General features: G+C 43.0%; 2 protein-coding genes across 2 annotated transcripts; both read left to right on the top strand.

Moving 5' to 3' along the window:
• The first annotated feature begins 15040 nt into the window (after window positions 1–15040).
• On the top strand, window positions 15041–17979 carry LOC115266428 (uncharacterized). The gene is made up of 3 exons (XM_062857356.1): window positions 15041–15530; window positions 15605–15865; window positions 15938–17979. Exons 1-3 carry the CDS (start codon window positions 15041–15043, stop codon window positions 17977–17979), a joined length of 2793 nt encoding a protein of 930 aa, XP_062713340.1.
• Window positions 17980–18135: 156 nt separating this feature from the next.
• On the top strand, window positions 18136–20244 carry LOC134290256 (uncharacterized). The gene has a single exon (XM_062857355.1). It carries the CDS (start codon window positions 18136–18138, stop codon window positions 20242–20244), a length of 2109 nt encoding a protein of 702 aa, XP_062713339.1.
• Window positions 20245–20638: the final 394 nt, after the last annotated feature.

The following is a 20638-nucleotide window of genomic DNA, read 5'->3' as shown; positions in this document are numbered from 1 at the left end:
GCAGAAATCATGGAGGAATATCAGGCAGAAGTCATGGTAGAATTCAGGCCCGGATTAAGGATTGTAGGGGTCCGGGGCAGGAGCGGATGTGGAGGCCCGGATGTGGGGCCCAGCCCCCCCTTAGATCCAGTCCTGAGGAATCCCAAGAGAAATACCAGGATAAATTCCTGAAGGAATTTATAGATGATTGCCTTGAGCAATTTCTGGAGAATTCCCTGGAGAACTTCCCGAGAGAATCCCATTAGGGATTCTTTTAGGAATCTCTGGAGGAATAATCCTGGAAAAATCCTTGGAGGTATTCCCTTAAGAATCCCCGGAGAAATTCCTAAGGAATCCCTGGAGAAATTGAGGGAAGAATCCCTGGAGGAATACCGGGAGGAATCCCTTGAAGACTTCCTGAAAGAATCCCATGAGGGATTTGTTATGGAATACCTGGAGGAATCTCTTGAAGAATCCGTAGAGGAATTCCTTGACGAATCCCTGGAAGAATTAAGGGAGGATTCCCTGGAGAAATTCCGGAAGGAATTTCTGGAAGACTTCCTCGAGGAATTCCATGAAGGATTTCTTCAAGAATTCCTGGAGAAATCTCTAGAGGAATTCCTGAAGAAATCCCTAGAGGAATTCCTGGAGAAATCCCAAAAAAAAAATCCTGGAGAAATCTCTAGAGGAATTCCTGGTGAAATCCGTAGAGGAATTCCTGGAGAAATCTCTAGAAGAATTCCTGGAGAAATCCCTAGAGGAATTCCTGGAGAAATCCCTAGAAGAATTCCTAGAGAAATCTCTAAAGGAACTTGGAGGAATTCTTGGAAGAATCTCTGGAGGATTTCCTGGAGAAATTTCTGGAGGAACTCCTGGAAGAATCTCTGGAGGAATTCCTGGAGAAATTCCCGAAAGAATTCCTGGTGAAATTCTCGAATGAATTCATGGAGAATTTACTGAATGAATTCCTGGAGGAATCCCCGAAGAAATTCTTGGGAGAAAACCTGCAGGAATTCATGGAAGGATCTCTGGAGGAATTCTCGAAGGAATTCTTGGAGAAATTACCGGAAGAAATCGTGGTGAAATTCCTGAAGGAATTCATGGAGGAACTACCTAAAGAATCCTTGGAGGAATCCCTGGAGGAATTCCTGGAGGAATCCCCAGAGGATATCCTGGAGGAATCCCCGGAGGAATTCCCGGAGGATATCCTGGAGGAATCCCCGGAGGAATTCCTGGAGGAATCCCAGGAGGAATTCCTGGAGGAATCCCAGGAGGAATCCCAGGAGGAATTCCTGGATGAATCCCAGGAGGAATTCCTGGAGGAATCCCAGGAGGAATTCCTGGAGGAATCCCCGGAGGAATTCCTGGAGAAATCCCCGGAGGAATTCCTGGAGGAATCCCCGGAGGAATTCCTGGAGGAATCCCCGGAGGAATCCCCGGAGGAATTCCTGGAGGAATCCCCGGAGGAATTCCTGGAGGAATCCCCGGAGGAATTCCTGGAGGAATCCCCGGAGGAATTCCTGGAGGAATCCCCGGAGGAATTCCTGGAGGAATCCCCGGAGGAATTCCTGGAGGAATCCCCGGAGGAATTCCTGGAGGAATCCCCGGAGGAATTCCTGGAGGAATTCCTGGAGGAATCCCCGGAGGAATTCCTGGAGGAATTCCTGGAGGAATCCCCGAAGGAATTCCTGGAGGAATCCCCGGAGGAATTCCTGGAGGAATCCCCGGAGGAATTCCTGGAGGAATCCCCGGAGGAATTCCTGGAGGAATCCCCGGAGGAATTCCTGGAGGAATCCCCGGAGGAATTCCTGGAGGAATCCCCGGAGGAATTCCTGGAGGAATCCCCGGAGGAATTCCTGGAGGAATCCCCGGAGGAATTCCTGGAGGAATCCCCGGAGGAATTCCTGGAGGAATCCCCGGAGGAATTCCTGGAGGAATCCCCGGAGGAATTCCTGGAGGAATCCCCGGAGGAATTCCTGGAGGAATCCCCGGAGGAATTCCTGGAGGAATCCCCGGAGGAATTCCTGGAGGAATCCCCGGAGGAATTCCTGGAGGAATCCCCGGAGGAATTCCTGGAGGAATCCCCGGAGGAATTCCTAGAGGAATCCCCGGAGGAATTCCTGGAGGAATCCCCGGAGGAATTCCTGAAGGAATCCCCGGAGGAATTCCTGGAGGAATCCCCGGAGGAATTCCTGGAGGAATCCCCGGAGGAATTCCTGGAGGAATCCCCGGAGGAATTCCTGGAGGAATCCCCGGAGGAATTCCTGGAGGAATCCCCGGAGGAATTCCTGGAGGAATCCCCGGAGGAATTCCTGGAGGAATCCCCGGAGGAATTCCTGGAGGAATCCCCGGAGGAATTCCTGGAGGAATCCCCGGAGGAATTCCTGGAGGAATCCCCGGAGGAATTCCTGGAGGAATCCCCGGAGGAATTCCTGGAGGAATCCCCGGAGGAATTCCTGGAGGAATCCCCGGAGGAATTCCTGGAGGAATCCCCGGAGGAATTCCTGGAGGAATCCCCGGAGGAATTCCTGGAGGAATCCCCGGAGGAATTCCTGGAGGAATCCCCGGAGGAATTCCTGGAGGAATCCCCGGAGGAATTCCTGGAGGAATCCCCGGAGGAATTCCTGGAGGAATCCCCGGAGGAATTGCTGGAGGAATCCCCGGAGGAATTCCTGGAGGAATCCCCGGAGGAATTCCTGGAGGAATCCCCGGAGGAATTCCTGGAGAAATCCCTGGAGGAATCCCCGGAGGATTTCCTAGAGGTATCTCCGCAGGAATTCCTGGAGGTATCTCCGCAGGAATTCCTGGAGGAATCTCCGCAGAAATTCCTGGAGGAATCCCCGGAGGAACTCCTGGAGGAAACGTCGGAGGAATCTCCGATGGAATTCCCGGAAGAATCTTCAATGCAATTTTCGGAGGAATCTCTGAAGGGATCCCTGGAAGAATTTCTGAAGGCATCCCCGGTTCAATTTCTGAACGAATCCCCGGAAAAAGTCCTGGAGGAATCCTAGAAGGCTTCCATGGATGAATCTCTGGAAGAAACCCCGGAGGAATCTCCGATGGAATTCCTGAAGGAATCTCCGAAGGAATTCACGGATGAATCTCCAAAGGAATTCACAGATGAATCTCCGAAGGAATTCCTGGAGGAATCTCCGAAGGAATCCTTGGAGAAATTCCTGAAAGAATCCCCGGAAGGATTTTATGGATGAATCCCCGGGAAATTCCTGGAGGAATCACCGATGAAATTCCTGGAGGAATTTCTGAAGGAGTCTTCAGATAAATTTCTGAAAGAATCCTCAGAGGAGTTCCCGGAAGAACCCCTGGAGGAAGTTTAGAAGGATTTTAAGGATGAATCCCCGGAGGAATTCCTGGAGTTATATCTGCACAAATTGCTGGAGGAATCACCGATGGAATTTCTAGGAAGAATCCTCTACGGAATTCCTGGAGGAATCCCTGGAGGAGGCTCCGGTGGATTTTCCGAACACCCGAAGCAATTCCTTTTCGAATTCAAAATCACATTTTTCCAGCAGCGCGATATTTTCTATAACAAATCGTGTCTGGTTGCAGCAAACAGCCAGTTGGCCCGCTCAGAATATCACCGGTCAAATGAAGCTGGAGCGCTTCGAATTGCTGGTCAATCTTCCAGTTTGCTGTGGTCCAGATCAGTAGATTCATGCCTGCTCCTGGGAGGGGAGTTCGCTTGTTCTTGCCGATTGTCCCGGTTCCATTCCAAGTCAGTCAGATTGGTAAACAAAGAGTTTCGTCGATTTTTTTTTCTTTTTTCTCTCTCAAGATCGATTGTCAAAATTACTTTGGTAAAAATGCACTTTTTTCCTTGACCTCATTTCTTGCGATCTGAGTACTAAGCTTAAACCTTGATGCTCTCAAGAATTGCAGTTTTTGGAGAGACATTTTGTTCTAAAAAAGCCCATTCATATTTGTTATGGCTCAAAAAAAATCATGAGTGTTCACAAAGGTCTAATGTGTCCATTAGTTAAAACAGAAGTTGTAAAAATTTTCTAAACGAACAGAAAAAAATATGTGTATAAGGTGGCAATATAGTTGCCACTGCCTTATAAAGGGTTAAGACGCATATTTGACGAAATCGACAAAGACTGAATACTTCTGGAGCTCGATTTGAAAAGGTCGTATGTACTTTTGTCGATTAAAAATTCGATCAGTTGGATTCGCTTATTATACCAAAACCATTGAAATTGAACAAAGTTGATACATACAGCAGATTCATCACAAAACAGGCTTTCCGTTCCATCATTAAAAATCTCCAAAATATCTTCCCTATTGCTACAATAACTAAAACAAACTGATCGAATTTTATTGTCGGGCCGCCACCAAACCGGACTTCGCACAATGAAGTCGCGACGCGACCCAACTGGCGACGTTTTTTTAATCATGTCAAAAGTAGTGCGCATCCTTCCCATTGTTGTCAGCAACACAGCGCACTAGATGCGAAACAGTTGCGACACTTATGGACCAAGAAAATTGCAATTTTTGATTGAATGTCGGTCTTGATTCCAACCGGATAGACAATATATCGACAAATGTACATACGACCTATTCAAATCGAGCTCCAGACTTCGACTTTGACTAACGTAACCTATTTATAACAAATTAGAGATTTTTAAAGGCCGTTCGCAATGCTGTTTTATTTTGTATGGCGAGTTTTAAAAATTTTAAAACTCGCCATACAAAATAAAACAGCATTGCGAACGGTCTTACGTTTTTCGATTGATTGTATTAAATCTTTTCTATAGTTTGGAGCTGTTTGGACCAACGCTGATAGTGCTAGGGATGTGGACTAAAAAGACAATTTTCAAAAATAAAAACAGTACTAAAATGAGAATCAACAAAAACGGACATAACCCGAGCAGGGAATGAGAACTAATTGAAAACAAATTGAGTTATTTAGATATCACGAATTTTGATAACAAAGTGAGTTTTCATTTTGTATGACTTAAGTGTTAACATAACAAAAATGATAACAAAATAATGTACTGGAATCCCGAGCAGGCAATTCCCGTGCAGGGAATGAGAACAAAACTATAACAAATTGATAACTTATTTTTTTATTGATAACAAAATAAAATCAAAACGAGTTTTCGTTTCGTTTGGTTTTTTTTAAATTTAATATCAAATTGAGATATCATTTTGTTATCATATCAAAAACTCAATGATAACAAGATTTGATTTCAAAAATCCAAAATAGGTTTAACATGTTTTTAGCATTAAATTTACCGTGGAGGACTCATATTCTGCGCACCTAAGACCTTTTCTATTTCATTGAGCAGTAATAAATTGCAATTCGAACCGATTTGTCAGAATTTTTGACAGTACATAGTTATATGCCTTGTTAATAAGTGAAAAATATGATGTTTATACAAAATATTGATTTTTCATGTAAAATTAAAGAAATTCTAAATTTGTCCTATTTCTGCGCACCCTTTTTGCAATTCTGCGCACATGAAATAAATTAAAATTTGGAAGTGATAACTTGTTGTAATAAAAACATAAATCATAGATTATATGCAATTAAATTCCACATTTTAAACTTTTATACAGGGAGCCAGCGAAAGGCAAAATCCCCGTAGCTCACAACAAAAACACGTTCAAAATTGTTTGTGCTGAAAATTGATGCATCACACAATTTCTTACTGATTTATTTGCTATCTCGTCCTTGTCGTGTAATTTCGAACGATTGCATGCTTAAGGACAGACTTGTTAGAATCCCAAAATGACCGCTACAATGGCCGACTTTGGCATCTACTCACGATTTCGAGTGCACAAATCCCTTCGTAAACAAAACCAGCGCACCTGATCTTCTTATTTTAAGCTTATTACAAGTGAGCAAGAACAGAATAATAAAATGCACTTTTGTTTGAAGCTCGCTTCTTGAGACTTGTGCGTCTGAAGTTCTGATACACTGTTGAAGCGGGATTTTAAGACATTTGTCCTTAAATTTTGATAACATTTTGCTAGTTTTACACGTTTTACTTAAGTAATAACTTATGGTAATGACTAATACGCAAATGTCGTGCACATCCCAGATCCCAAAAGTGTCAATAGTCCATTTTACGAGCCGATTCTATGAATGAAATTTTGACAGGAGGTAGCGTCCAAACCCGTGAAAATCAATATCATCATCAACATTGTTGTCACTTCGTAAAATGGCTCATTTCCCAAACATGTCAAATTCATATGGACTACGGCACATCTATTCGTGATTGACATCCGTGCTGCCCCGCTGCTTTTATACGAAATTACGATCGTACTGGAACGTGACATGTCCCCATGAAGCCCCTTTGCAGCTTTGCCAACGGACACAGATTTCAGGAAATTGTCAGTACCTTCAAAACCATTTTATTTTTTTTTTACAAAATAATGATCGTTAGTTTGAAACATTTTTCTTTACAAACTTTTTCATAACAATGAAAACAATATTTAAAAGATATATTTTAAGCTAACATTGAATTTGCATTCATGTGTCGTAGTTTCCTACTGTTATAAGTGGGTCATGTCCTATTTTTTACATTCTTCGTGTGTTCGCGTTCGGTATTGAATATTGTCAAGTTCATATCTATCATGATACCTAGCTAAAATCTAAAAAAAAAATACTGTCCAATTTTATTGATTCATCCAATATTACATCATTAGTCAGGTATCAGAAGGCCGGCTCCAGAGGCACGTTATCCGCTATTTGGGACATTTGTGCCATCAGCCAATATAAATCTTATTCTACCGTCGTACAGAGTCATCTGTGTTTTAAAAGGATACCAACATTTTGTTTTCCAATTTTCAACCGTTGAATCTTTTATTTCGGAGCAGTGGCAAATACGGTTTATTATATATTTTTGAAATTTGAACTACAGAGTGATTATTTTCAGTTCAATATTTTAAAACTGCCCCATTCGAACTTTCGTATGAAAATAACGACGAGTTTCACAGTGCTCCAATGTTTCTCACACCTTGACATAAATGAGTGATTAAATGTTGGTACATGAAACGATATGGATATAAAGTAAGATGAAATCGATAATATTCGCCATTGATAGCGGCGATTTTTTTTTTGCAAAATATCAAAATGAATACTGAATTTGTTATTAAATTTTAGTTATTACCTTATGGAATTGATAACTCCCTGAAAACTGTGTATGACGTCAAGTCGAAAAATATTGATAACAAAATGAGATATCAATTTGTTATCAATGAAAACTCATTTAGTTTTCAATTAGATATTCCAGTACATTTTTTTGTTATCAGTTTTTATTATGTTAACATTTAAGTCATACAAAATGAAAACTCATTTTGTTATCAAAATACGTGATATCTAAAATACTCAATTTGTTTTCAATTAGTTCTCATTCCCTGCTCGGGTTTCCTCTCGATGCTGATCGGCTGTCCAGCTAAGGCATAGCGGAGTTGGTTTGCCCTTTAGCTTCAGCTCCTGCAGAAGGCTGTGCTCCATGAACGTCGCGGAAGAACCATCATCCATAAAAGCATTAGTTTCGATAGACACACCATGACCATGATTTACCACTGGAACGTACCGAAACAGATTTTTTTCGTCCAGGTTAACGTGAGTGTTGCAACTCTGAGGAGAGGGGACGTTCGCGTTGTCAATTTCTTGAGTCGTTTGCGACTGTCCGTGTCCATATCGCAGATCGTCGTGCAACATTTCGTGGTCATGAAAGCATTCCAATATTTACCTGTTTGTTCGTTGAATGTTTTAGCATTAAGTTTAGTCAAATTATAAGTTTTAGGTTTAGCTTTGTAACTATTATAGTATCTAGAGAGAAAATAAGAATTCAATTCACTTTATTCCATATATTTTAAGAAATTTCAATTATGAACCACAATCTCATCCTCTTATCGCTTTCAATTTTGCTTAGTAGGCTGATACAAATTTTATTTTGACTTTTTGTCTCCCCCCCTTCAAAAATTTTTGGCTGGATTTTGCATTTTGAGGGGGCAGATAAAAAAATATTTATCAAAATATCGCAACTTGCCAGAAATTCTTTAACAAATCCGATGAGTTTTAAATATTTTTCTGATTTAGTGCTTTATTATTTTTATCCCCCCCCCCCCTCGACCAGCCAAAGAGAGGTAGGACAAAAAGTGAAATAAATATTTGTAACGGCCTAATTATATCTGACACGTGTAATACAATAGGATAGGTTTTCTTCATTGTCGTGAGCACTGACAGTTCGGTAGTGACAGTACCGTCCCCACACTGGAAGTTGTTGGAGTCGGTTCGTTGCACCAGGGGTGCGACAAAGACATCTTAATCTTAGTTATTCGACCACGTTTGCTTAGGGGGTGCATATTACCTCACCTTCTTCTAATCATCATGTTGACAGCAATGTCACACTGAAAGCAGACTTGCAGTGATAACGACCATAAAAAATAGTTATGCAATTCAGTCCCAACTAACGAACGCAAGCCGCAACCAAGCATGCATGCTGGATTGTTGCTTTATAATAGTATACTAGTATTATAATGATACTGAAATTATGCTGTACACATTACTGTACAAATGCTTTTTCCTACTGAAAAAGTAGCCAATGTTCAACCTTTCGTATTGGTATTAACAATGATAACTTAATACACTTTTCAAGCGTTTAATAAGATTTTTATTCGACTTGCAGTAATTCCTTTACAAAATAGTTTAAGTCTTTTCTGCTTCTTGTTAGGTTCATGTTAAAATTTGCACATGCATCTGTACAATGTGTTTTTCACAAGTCAAATAAGCGCTTTCGTTTCATCATACTTGGACTCAGTATACAGGGTTTAAAGCACGTGTTTTTACTGAACACCAGCAGAATTAATGTGTTGTTCAGTTGTTAACCATAAACAGACCATTATTCACCACTGCTGAATAGGAGTCGAAGTGGGATCATTATTAAACCACAGGATGTTCATGTTCTCATCATCTCTAGGATGCCACAGATAGGAAGGCATGCGGCTGGCAATCGACGGGTCTCGAGTTCGAAACCTGATTTATCGAGGGTACGTTGTGTCGAAGATTACCTGTATTTCACAATAGTTGTTCACAGCATGAGTGCTAATCATAAACTCTCGTGGTAATTGAAAAATTTAGCATTTTATTTATTTTCAATCATTTTTTGCTAGAACTGAATAACATCTTTACTATATAGTTGTAAAACGATTCAACAACAAACAATTCAGTTGGTACACAACATTATACTTTATAGTTTCTCCAAATTTATGTAAAAAAAACCCAAACAAAGGTTGTGCCTGAAAATCATCTAAATGTTTTTCAGCATCATGCTGTATTAATTCGTAGTAAAGGTGCTTGTAGAATGAGTGATTGGTAGTTGGGGTATCATAATGGTCTTTTTTACTAAGTAAATAACAGTGACAGCTAAATAACAGCATATGAAAAAAGTAATACAAGAACATAGGTGAAACTCAAAAGCAACGATTTTAGTTATTTAGTTGTCCAGTTTTCTCGTAAAGCTACGGCGCGGGTTTCGGTTTTCAGCATTGGCAACACCAAACGGAATTGCATACAGTTATTTTTTGACTGAGAAACGATAAGCTTGGAACGTGCGTTATTACAAGTTGATCCGACATAATGGTGGTTTAAAAATTATTTATACCCGGTATATAATTAAATTTAATACACAAACATACAATAAAATTATTGTATTCTTCCGACAGCCGGCTGGCGGAAGACTAAATCGTATCAAGGGTTGCATAGCTCACATTACTTACCAATGTGAATCCAGATCTATGTAACTTTCTATCCCTTCCCTTCCCTTGTAACAAACTTCCTTCCTGTGACAACCGTGGGGATGCGGAGGTACACACGGTCTCTAGTAGCAACGGATGTCACACTAACATTCCTTCCCTTCCCCGATGACCGTAAGGATGTGGCCGGCGCCGGTACTGACAATATAAAGTTTTGTACCTTCAAAATTGCACATTGAGGATGGAAAGCTTCACCCAGGCCCCATTCTTTTGGTTCCCTGTGCAATGTTGACTGTTCTGGTCAGTAACGGAGTAGCAACTACGAATTGTACGGTCATCTCATGCTCATGCTCATGCTCATGACTGGATATTATCGACAGGTTTGTTCTCTTCGTTATGAGGGGGTACTCATCGGCCAAGTTGCCTGAAACTTGGTTGTATAGCTTGGTTGGGAAAGATTTGAGGCTAACTTTGAATTCAACAAGTTTTAAAAAGCCTTCCATGACGAAGAGAACAAAACTACCCAGAATACAAAAGTTCCCAGATATCAGTTATTTCAATCTAAATATATTGCCAAATATTTTTAAATTTTTAAATTCTATATTAAAGGCAAATGAAGTTAGATATGGCCAACCGAAGTTATTTACGGTCATTCTACTGTTGAAGGTCACATATTTTACCTTTATAAAGTATTCTCGCGCGAAAAAGGATTCATTGTAGCTCCGTACCAAAATGATGAATCTCGTTATGTTTGAAGTTTTGAAAATAACACAGATATTTATCATACATGAAAATGATGAACGCTATTTCACTTATTGTTATGCCAAACGGCCATTTTACCAATCGACAATTATGCCAGATTATGCCATTTGGCCATTATGCCAAAATACTATGTCAAACGACATTATGCCATACCCGATAGAATTATTGTAGTAAAATATTTTTCCTATCGGATGCCTTATTTTTTCAATGTCATCATTTTCCCCGGGTAACGAGGGAAAAAGCTGAGAAGCCGAATGCCAATCAATTCGTTGCTCGATGTCATTCAATTTGAGTCCCGATGCCTGTGACTCTGGGATGTCGTGAACATCTCACACATTTGTTTTGCTGCAGTGCATATAATCAGAAGGAAAAGCTGAAATATAATTAACCTATACAAAAATATTAACCCTCGAGCGATCGCGCTGTTGTATTTTGTACAACACGTTGAAAAAATCTCGCTTTTTGTACGCTTTTTTGTGGTGTTGACGCAGGTAGTCAACCGCGCGAGTTACGGAACCCGAATAAAAAATACAGTAGAAAAACCGAACGTTGTATTGTAACAGTACTATTTAAAACCATATTTTTACAATAGACACCACTGTAAAAATAAAAATACAAAAACAAGAAAATATAATGTAGAACCCAATACAGTATATTGTAAATAAGATTTTTACAATATACTATACGGGTGGTTAAGTATCGTAACAATATAAAAAAATAGTTTTCTCCATATATATTTTTTTGCAAAACCATACATTATATTGTAAATGAATTGTTATAAATCCCGGTCAACCATTTCACAAACTTCGTTAAAGTTCTTTACCAAAATATAAAGATTAATGTCGACTATTCTTTACTAATAATTTCGTTACATATATTCAAACAACTTCATCGACCGATAACAAAACTTGAATAATGACCTTTATCGTTCATATGATAAAAATCGGTACCGAAACGTAACTAGATTTCGTGTAACTCTATGTTATCGCTAACGCTTTAGTTTTCTTCACGAGTATGTATCGGAATATATTCAATTTCCGACATCAATGTAACTTTGCACATTGGTATCGAAACACAAAGATTAGTCACGATACTTCTTTACCATTCTGTTTGGTATCGTTGGGCGAAGCTGAACAAAGGCATTCTGATACCTCCAATGACAGGAGCAATGTTTTGGTTTTGCTCGAATTGAAAAAAAAGAAACCAATATTGAATCAGGACCAGAACGGTTTCTCCCAGCATAGATTAAACGCTTCCTAGGTCCGGATTAGACCGCATCTCACCGGATTGCTCTCGGGGACAGCAACGTAGGCAGGGAATGTATGCTAGTGGTAGGTATTTTGGACAGATATTGGCAGCAGGAAGTCACTCCTGAGGCCACACTGTGTTGGATGAGTTACGTTTTCCAGCAAAACTCACTCCCGCGCGCGGGGACCTTGTTTGTTTTATTGGCCAAATATGGTCCAACAATGATTCAGTTCGCCAATGGCGGGGTAATTATTTTTAATGATTCTGATGTGCATTTCGAAACTGTTAAAGGTTAGTAGTTTGTTCGAAAAATGAATGCATTTAATCACTCATATTCATAGCAATAGCTTGCGGTTCAGTAAGTAAGTATGAACATGATATCTTCAAGCTCCTGTAAGTGAAGTTCAAATCCCAAGTTAGGAAATAATTGCATAAAAACTCATGTACACATAGGAGGCGAGAGATGTGGGTTGCTATTTTTAACTTTATGGCAAATTTGTTGTGAGTCGATAATACAGAACCCACTATTTTTGTATCGTTAAATCGATAACGTTTTTTATTATTCGTTATCGATGGAACTTCAATTTTATTTAAATTTCTTCAAGGAACGATGACGATCGCTATCGATTTCGAATATGAACGTCTTTAAAGGTCTTCATAAAGAAATGTAAAGGTATCTAAAGAAATGGTTGACCGGGATACTGATACGTGGGTTTTAATAAACCGTACATTGTATGGTACACATATGGTTTCAAACAATAAAATGTACCGTAAATATATTGTTTTCAATTGTAGTTTCACTACTGGTTATACATTTAATTAAATGGTTTTGGAATGGTTCTCTTTTGTTATGTTGTATTGGTTTACATTACATAAACCATATAATGTTATATTATCTTGTCATTTTCCTCCTGTTAATGGCATCTTAGGCTTACTAGCATTATGAGAATGCGCTTTGGGAATTCTCCAGAGCGTTTTGGATAACCCTTCATATTGGATCGCCCACGTCTAAGTCTGAGTCGAGGTCTGAGTAGTCTCTGATTGCATTAACAGTTGAAGCTTAGGCTCCCATGCCCCACCAGCCAGATAACTGGGTTTCGCAAACTAAGCATTATTTGTGGCAACACTTTGAGCGCCATGATGGAACTATGCCGAGCGCGCTAAGTATTATTAGACCACTAATGTAGTTGCATGAAGTGGGTGACGAGGTACATAAGTATCATTACAGCGTGCTTAACCGTTATTGCAATATTGAGGCTCCAGCATGGGCTCCAGTTTGACTAAAGTTTGAAATACACGGAAATACATAACAACTCATGAGAAAACTGTCAAGTTCGATTCAAGTATAAGTTAGGTTAAAAAGCGAACCCGCAGACGAACCTATATTAAAAGTCATTTCAGTGTTCAGTCCAGTCCATGTGTTAAAGATGGCTCTACGTCAAAGATAAAGTTTGTCAATCGCATTTGATTCGATTGTGGTCGAAGGCAAGTTCACATGAGAGAAGAGGAGAAAATTCCCCTAAATGCAAATACAGAAATAATAGTGTTGAACTCATCCACTGATTTACGGTAATCTGACCTGCATCATTCCGGGTTGGCCTACATTCGTATTTCTCTCATCACACTCTACACACCTAGCCCGCCATATCTCTTGGACCCCTGCTTGGACCTGCAGTTCTTAGAATAGGACATTTGGTTTACCACTGATTTAAACATGTTATTGATTTTCAATTGATGTTTCAACTTATTCACTTTTTTCTCTTTCCTATGAAAGCTTTCCTTTGCATCAAAAAAGTCACAAACATCAACAAAACAAAGCACGGAAAAAATGTTAAACTGAATAAATCTGGTGTTCGATTTGAATAGGTCGAATCTGCATATGAATCACAGCAAACATACGACCTATTCAAATCGAACACCAGAAATAATTAAAAATTCACGGAAAAATAATGTTTCGGAAAAGTGAATGGTTCAAACGTAAGAAAAACAGAATAATATATTGTTACATAAAAATCCAATGTAAATGTATAGTATAGCGAACCATTTCATCACAATACACTTTATTGTAGCTGGTACACTGTATGGTGCAAAAATGGTTTTCACCATACACCCTATGGTTAGTTTTTATCCGGGAAGGTTAAGGGCAGTTGTCCTTTGACTCCAAATTTACTTTTCTTTGTCTCTTCAATGTCCATCATTAATCTTTTAGTTGAATCATGGTATAGTTATGCTGCATATCTATGAGGATATCATATCCGATTTCCATACAACTTTTCTTCGTTTAGGCTCCAAGTTAGAAATGACTGTTGATGAAATGTTAGTGTTAGAATCGATAATACTACGCCATTAAAAGGTGCCATATTCTGATAATATCGTATCAAACAAAACAAGTTTAAACTTATTTTGGTTTCATTTTGTTATCAATAACAAAATGAGTTATCAATTTGTTATAGTGTTTGGGCGCACTGCGCAGTAACTAGTTAGTAGACATATTGCCTTGATTTCAAATTTCTTTATTTCGATTTTCTTGACAACTGTTATATTTCAAACCCCATTCGCCCATCTGGCATCACTGTAAAAGGAAAGGAAGTTAGAATAAACCGATACTTTGTAACGAGTAGACGCGCGTGTTTGATTCTCCCGTCCAGAACCATCCATTTTCTGCCGAAACAGTTTTTGTATTTGAGCTATCGAGGAACATTTTTAGGTCCGTTCTCCCGGATCTTCGGAGAATTTGGAGTGGTTCCCGGTCCATGTCGGAACGCGATTAGCTCGGTGCTAGTTCCGAAAAAAGTGAACATTCGTGAAACTTTGCCGTCGGCGGTTCGAAACAGCCACCATACTGTGAAACGACCAGTTGAAGAAATTGCCTCAGCTGGCGAAGAATTTTCGGTCGGCGTTTCGCCACCAAGTGTGTGCCCGTGGCACGGAAGCAATTAACCATCTTCGAAAAACACCGCCTGAAGTGTGTGCCCGTGGCACGAAAAGCAATCAGACGCCATTTTGGCTGAAGAAATAGTTGCGTGTGTGTGCTCGTAGCACAGAAGCAGTGTCAGTCATCTTTGCGATCGAAAAAGTGTGCTGATGACGTATGCGCCGCGAGTGTGTCCGTGACAACAACGCGCGCAAGTGGCAGTGCATTCGTACTGAAATAGTGTGTGTGCCCGTGGCACCAGAAGCAAACGTACAAGTGGTTGTCATCCTGCGAGCGAACCGGTTGAATCGGTTCAGTCGTCGCCGCAGCGGGAACGGTGTTTACAAAAACAAAAACAAAGCGAAAAACGAAGAAACGGCCGTAGAAGAGGCAAACAGAAAAGTGTGACGAATGAGTGATTCGGAGACGCCCCGTGGAGCGCACTCGAAAACGATCCCGCGAAGAAACATTTTGGATACCTTGTCAGGATCCACCAGCAGTGTAGTCAAATCCATCGCTCAACAGAAAGCAGAAAAAGAAGCGAAGGAGAAGAGCCGCATTATGGAGCGGAATTTGGAATCGCTGTTGGATCGGCGGGACATGCTCGTCGATAAATTGATGCGGATGAATGATTCGTTGAACGCGGAATCGGTGAGCATCCATTTGCTGAAGCTGTTCGAGGAAAACCTACGCCGGAGTGCGGACGAGTACGAAAAAACGTACTCTGACATTTCGCTGCTGCTCTCAAAGGACGAGCGAGTAGCACAACGAGTGGAGTACACATCATTCGAAAAACTCCACAATGCGGTGTACGTCAAGCTACAAGGAAAGATTGCCAAGACAGAGCTCACAAACAAGCTAGTGTGCCGACCGTGTCTGCAGCTACCACAACCGGACAACCGTCGGTGTACGTTCAAGCCCCTGCATCAGTTCCACACCTGCAGGCTCCATTTCCTACGTTCAACGGCGATCCAGAGAACTGGTACAGTTTTAAGAATCTGTTCCAGAGTATCATGTCGCGGTATACCCACGAGACCCCGGCCATGAAGATTCTACACCTGCGGAACGCACTCACCGGTGACGCTAAGGACAAGATCGACCAGGACATTGTAAATAACAATGACTACGATGCTGCCTGGAGGATCTTGGAAGACGCCTACGAAGACAAACGATTGATACTCGATACCCACATCGATGCCATCCTGGATTGCCCGAAAATCACGAAGGAGACTCGCGGTAAGTCCATCACCAAGTTGGTCTAGATTTGTGCCAAGCACAGCGAAGCATTGACTGGTCACGGGTATCCAGTTGGAGGCCTGGCAGAGCTAGTATTCGTCAATGTGATCTACAAGAAACTCGACAGGGAGACCCAGGAACAATGGGAATTGAAGCTCGGTAGCGGTGAATTGCCAGACTACGTCGAGTTTATGGAGTTTCTTCGAGAGCGTGGTCGTGTTTTGCAGCGCACAAGTCGGTTCCAGCAGCCGGCGCAGCAATCAACTGCGGGCTCCAGCAAGCAACGCCAAGTGGTTGGACAGAAGTCGCAACCCCAACTCAAGTCATTCGTGCAAACCTCGATGGAAGTGTGTGCCTGCTGCAAGGAGGATCACCCTATCTTCCGGTGCTCAACGTTCAAAAACATGACTGTCACGGAGCGCAAGTCCGTTGCCACCAAAGCAAACTTGTGCTTCAACTGTATGAAGGCGAAACATCGGGTGAATGAATGCCAATCTGAAGCTCGTTGTAAGGTGCAGGGTTGTGGCCGCAAACACCACAGTCTTCTGCACGCCAGCGATACTCGTGCCCCTCCAGCTCCCGAAAAGGTCGACGAAGCGAAACATCAAACGGTACCCCCGGCCCCAGCCGGTGGCGAAGCAAAAGTTCCTGAGCAGCAGAATAACGCGGTATCCCTGTGTGCCAACGTCGGAAGTTCCAAACGCCAAGTACTACTCTCAACGGCGATAGTGATGGTGGTCGGTCATGGCGGTACCACTATCAGATGCCGTGCGCTATTGGACTCGGGGTCCGACAGCAACATAATCACCGAGAAGCTAGCAAGCAGACTGAACCTCAAGATGAATCGCGTGAACTTGCCAGTATGTGGACTGAACGACATACAAACCCGAGTTGAGTATATGTTATCCACTAAGATCATTTCTTGCGTTAATTCCTTTGCCTCATTCGTTTTAGATTTCCTGGTCGTTAAACGAATCACGTCGAATCTGCCCGTGGTTGAAATTGACACTCGATCCTGGCCCCTGCCATCTGGCTTGCAGCTGGCCGACCCTAAGTTCCAAACCCCAGGAGAGATTGATCTCATCATTGGGAACGAAATTTTCTTTGATCTCATCATGAAAGGCCGTCACAAGATCGGCCGTAACGAGCTGACACTGGCTGAGACGGAATTAGGGTGGGTCGTTGGTGGATCGATGCCGACCAGGAAAGCCAAACCATGCCCGCGTGTGTGCCAGCTAAACCGCTACGAAGAAGAGCTGAACAAGACGATGTTGAAGTTTTGGGAGATCGAAAGCGTCCATCCGGAGTCCAATCTGACAGCCGCTGAGGCTGCCGTCGAAGAGCATTTCAAAAGCACTCACACTCGTGATGACGAAGGACGGTACATCGTCCGGCTTCCATTCAACCACCTACAGGGTCAACTTGGCGACTCTTTTAACAATGCTCGGAAGCGCCTGGACAAGCTCGTCATCGCACTAGCCAGAAATCCAACGAAGCGTGTCGAATATTCTGCGTTTCTGGCCGAGTACTTAGCATTGGGTCACATGAAGGAGGTCCAATCTGTGAGTGATGACTACGGTGGCTACTACATCCCGCACCATGCAGTACACAAAACATCAAGCTCGACTACTAAAACCAGAGTGGTATTCGACGCATCAGCGAAGACCACGACAGATCTGTCGCTAAACGACACGCTGTCTGTGGGGCCCACTGTGCAAAACGACCTTTTCTCTATCATCTTGAAGTTTTGTACTCATCAAGTGGTGCTTACCGCAGATATCCCCAAAATGTACCGGCAGGTCAAACTGCACACGGACGACTGCAAGTACCAGCGAATTCTATGGTTGGACGACGACAGCAAGCTGAAGGTGTACGAGTTACAAACCGTAACGTACGGCGTCGCCAGCTCACTGCACCACGCAACAAGGGTACTGGTACAATTGGCAACAGATGAAGGCAAGGAATTCCCCCTGGCGTCGAAAGTTATCATCGAGGACAGCTACATTGACGATTTTTTGACTGGTGGTTCGTCAACCACTGAAGCAATCCGAATCTACGAGGAGCTGTCGGAGCTGCTACGCCGAGGAGGGTTCGGCGTGCACAAGTTTTGTTGAAATAGTCCCGAGGTGCTACAAGCGATTCCAGCCGAGCTGCACGAGAAGCAAGTCGATTTCGAAGACGCCGATGTGAACAACTCCATTAAAACGCTTGGACTTATCTGGAACCCAATGGAGGATTATTTCGTCTTTCGAGTCCCACGGCCGGTCGACATGAACTGGACCAAACGGATCGTACTGTCGGAGATTTCCAAAATCTTCGATCCAGCTGGATTTCTTGGACCCGTCATTACAACATGCAAGCTAGTGATGCAGAACATCTGGCGTCAAGGTCTACCCTGGGACGAACTACTGCCAGACGAGCTTTCACAAGAGTGGAGGCTTATTTGTGAACAACTACCAGCAATCAACGAGATGAAGAAGAAGCGATGCTTGATTTCCCGAGATGCAGCATCCATCCAACTCCACGGTTTCTCGGACGCATCGATGCGAGCATACGGCGGCGTGCTATACATCCGAAGTGTCGACAAGGACGGCACTATCAACGTGAATCTCGTTGCCAGCAAATCACGTGTGGCACCACTTAAGTCGCAGACAATTCCCAAGCTAGAGATGTGCGGTGCTAAGTTGCTGACGGAGCTCACCCATAAGGTAGTATCATCCATGCAAGTTCCTTTCGACGACGTGATTTTGCACTGCGACTCCAAAATTGTTTTGTGCTGGCTCAAAAAGTCGCCGCTGGCACTGAAGCAATTCGTATCCAACCGAGTGGCCACAACGGTGGAACTCACGCGAGGGTACCAATGGAGGTACATCCCAACCGATCACAATCCAGCTGATGTCGTCTCAAGAGGCGCGCTGCCAGAGGATCTACTGCATAACGAACTGTGGTGGAATGGCGCACCAGAGCTGTGGGAACCGCAGCTTCCACAGGACTCGTCGGAACCGCTCGATGAATCAGAGCTTCCAGAAGTCAAGGCGGCAACAGTGTTGGCAGTCGCCAAACCGAAATCGTCAATCAATCTGACCAGATGCAGCGATTATCATAAACTGCAGAGAGCGTGGGTGTACGTCCAGCGTTACATCAATCTGGCGGTGCACAAATTGCCTGATACTTCCAATATCACTGCGGACGAAATGGCTCGGTCGGAGAAACACATCCTATTCGTGCTCCAGCGACAGGAATTTGCCGACTTGTTCAAGTTGCTGAAGGAAGGGTCTACCAAGCGACATCCTTTGTCCAATTTGGCGCCTTTTGTGGGAGACGACGGGTTAATTAGAGTTGGAGGACGTCTAAAATATTCCGTTATCCCCTACGAAGGTAAGCATCAGGTGCTACTACCGGAACGACATCATGTGACGACGATCCTGATACGAAAGCTTCACGAAGAGCATTTCCACGTTGGCCAAAACGGACTGCTGGCCATCGTTCGTGAGCGGTACTGGCCGGTGCGAGCAAAATCGGTGATAAAGCGGGTCATCTCGAAATGCCAAAACTGTGCGAAGCAACATCCAAGACCTGGTAGTCAGTTCATGGGGAACCTACCGGAATCACGAGTGAACCCGTCACCACCATTCTCCAAGGTAGGCATCGACTATGCTGGGCCATTCATGCTGAAAACAGGAGGAAGAGGATCAAGATTAGCGAAGGCATACGTGGTTGTTTTTGTTTGTATGGTGGTAAAAGCAATCCACTTTGAGCTGGTATCGAACCTTTCAACGGAGAACTTCATCGCTGCGCTGCAGCGATTTTCGAGCCGTCGTGGGCTGCCAACTGACATCCATTCAGACAACGGCACTTGCTTCGTGGGGGCCAACCACGAGCTTGCTGCATTAAGAGAGCTCTTCAACGATCAACAACACCAACAAAAACTGGACGAGTTCTGCAGCCTCAAAGGTATCACGTGGCACTTCATTCCTCCGAGGAGCCCTCACTTCGGGGGGATTTGGGAAGCAGGAGTGAAGTCGTTGAAGCACCATATGAAGCGAGTCGTTGGAGAGACTAAACTCACATACGAGGAGATGACAACATTCCTGTCCCAGACGGAGGCCATCCTAAACTCGCGGCCTTTGTGTCCAATGTCCGATGATCCTAACGACATGGCTGTGCTTACGCCATCACATTTTTTGATCAACCGGTCTGCTGTTGCTCTCCCGGAGCCGTCATACGATGATGTGAAAGTGGGACGTCTCAGCAGATGGCAGCACGTTCAAGCTATGCAACAACACCTATGGAGAAGGTGGTCCAGGGAGTATCTCCACCATCTGCAAGGTCGTCAGAAGTGGCACGATGGAGTAAAGGACTTCAAGATCGGCGCGTAGGTCCTGCTGATCGACGAGAACCTGCCACCGCAACAGTGGCGGCGAGGTCGAATAATCGCTACACACCCCGGCGATGACGGTGCTGTCAGAGTGGTGACGGTGAAGACGTCGGGCAACAACTTCAAGCGAGCAATCACCAAGGTTGCTTTGTTACCTTCTGTTGAGCCTGAAGCCTCAACGGGGGGAGTGTGTTTGGGCGCACTGCGCAGTAACTAGTTTGTAGACATATTGCCTTGATTTCAAATTTCTTTATTTCGATTTTCTTGACAACTGTTATATTTCAAACCCCATTCGCCCATCTGGCATCACTGTAAAAGAGAAGGAAGTTAGAATAAACCGATACTTTGTAACGAGTAGACGCGCGTGTTTGATTCTCCCGTCCAGAACCATCCAT

Source organism: Aedes albopictus, chromosome 3 (assembly GCF_035046485.1).
Source record: "Aedes albopictus strain Foshan chromosome 3, AalbF5, whole genome shotgun sequence".
Classification (NCBI taxonomy): Eukaryota; Metazoa; Arthropoda; class Insecta; order Diptera; family Culicidae; genus Aedes; species Aedes albopictus.
This window is presented reverse-complemented; position numbering and strand designations above follow the sequence as displayed.

Coding starts and splice junctions, on each gene's coding strand:
- LOC115266428 (XM_062857356.1), top strand. CDS start 15,041: ATGAGTGATTCGGAGACGCCCCGTGGAGCGCACTCGAAAACGATCCCG. Junction 15,531..15,604: donor GCTACCACAACCGGACAACC/GTCGGTGTACGT, acceptor ACGGCGATCCAG/AGAACTGGTACAGTTTTAAG. Junction 15,866..15,937: donor AATCACGAAGGAGACTCGCG/GTAAGTCCATCA, acceptor ACGGGTATCCAG/TTGGAGGCCTGGCAGAGCTA.
- LOC134290256 (XM_062857355.1), top strand. CDS start 18,136: ATGAACTGGACCAAACGGATCGTACTGTCGGAGATTTCCAAAATCTTC.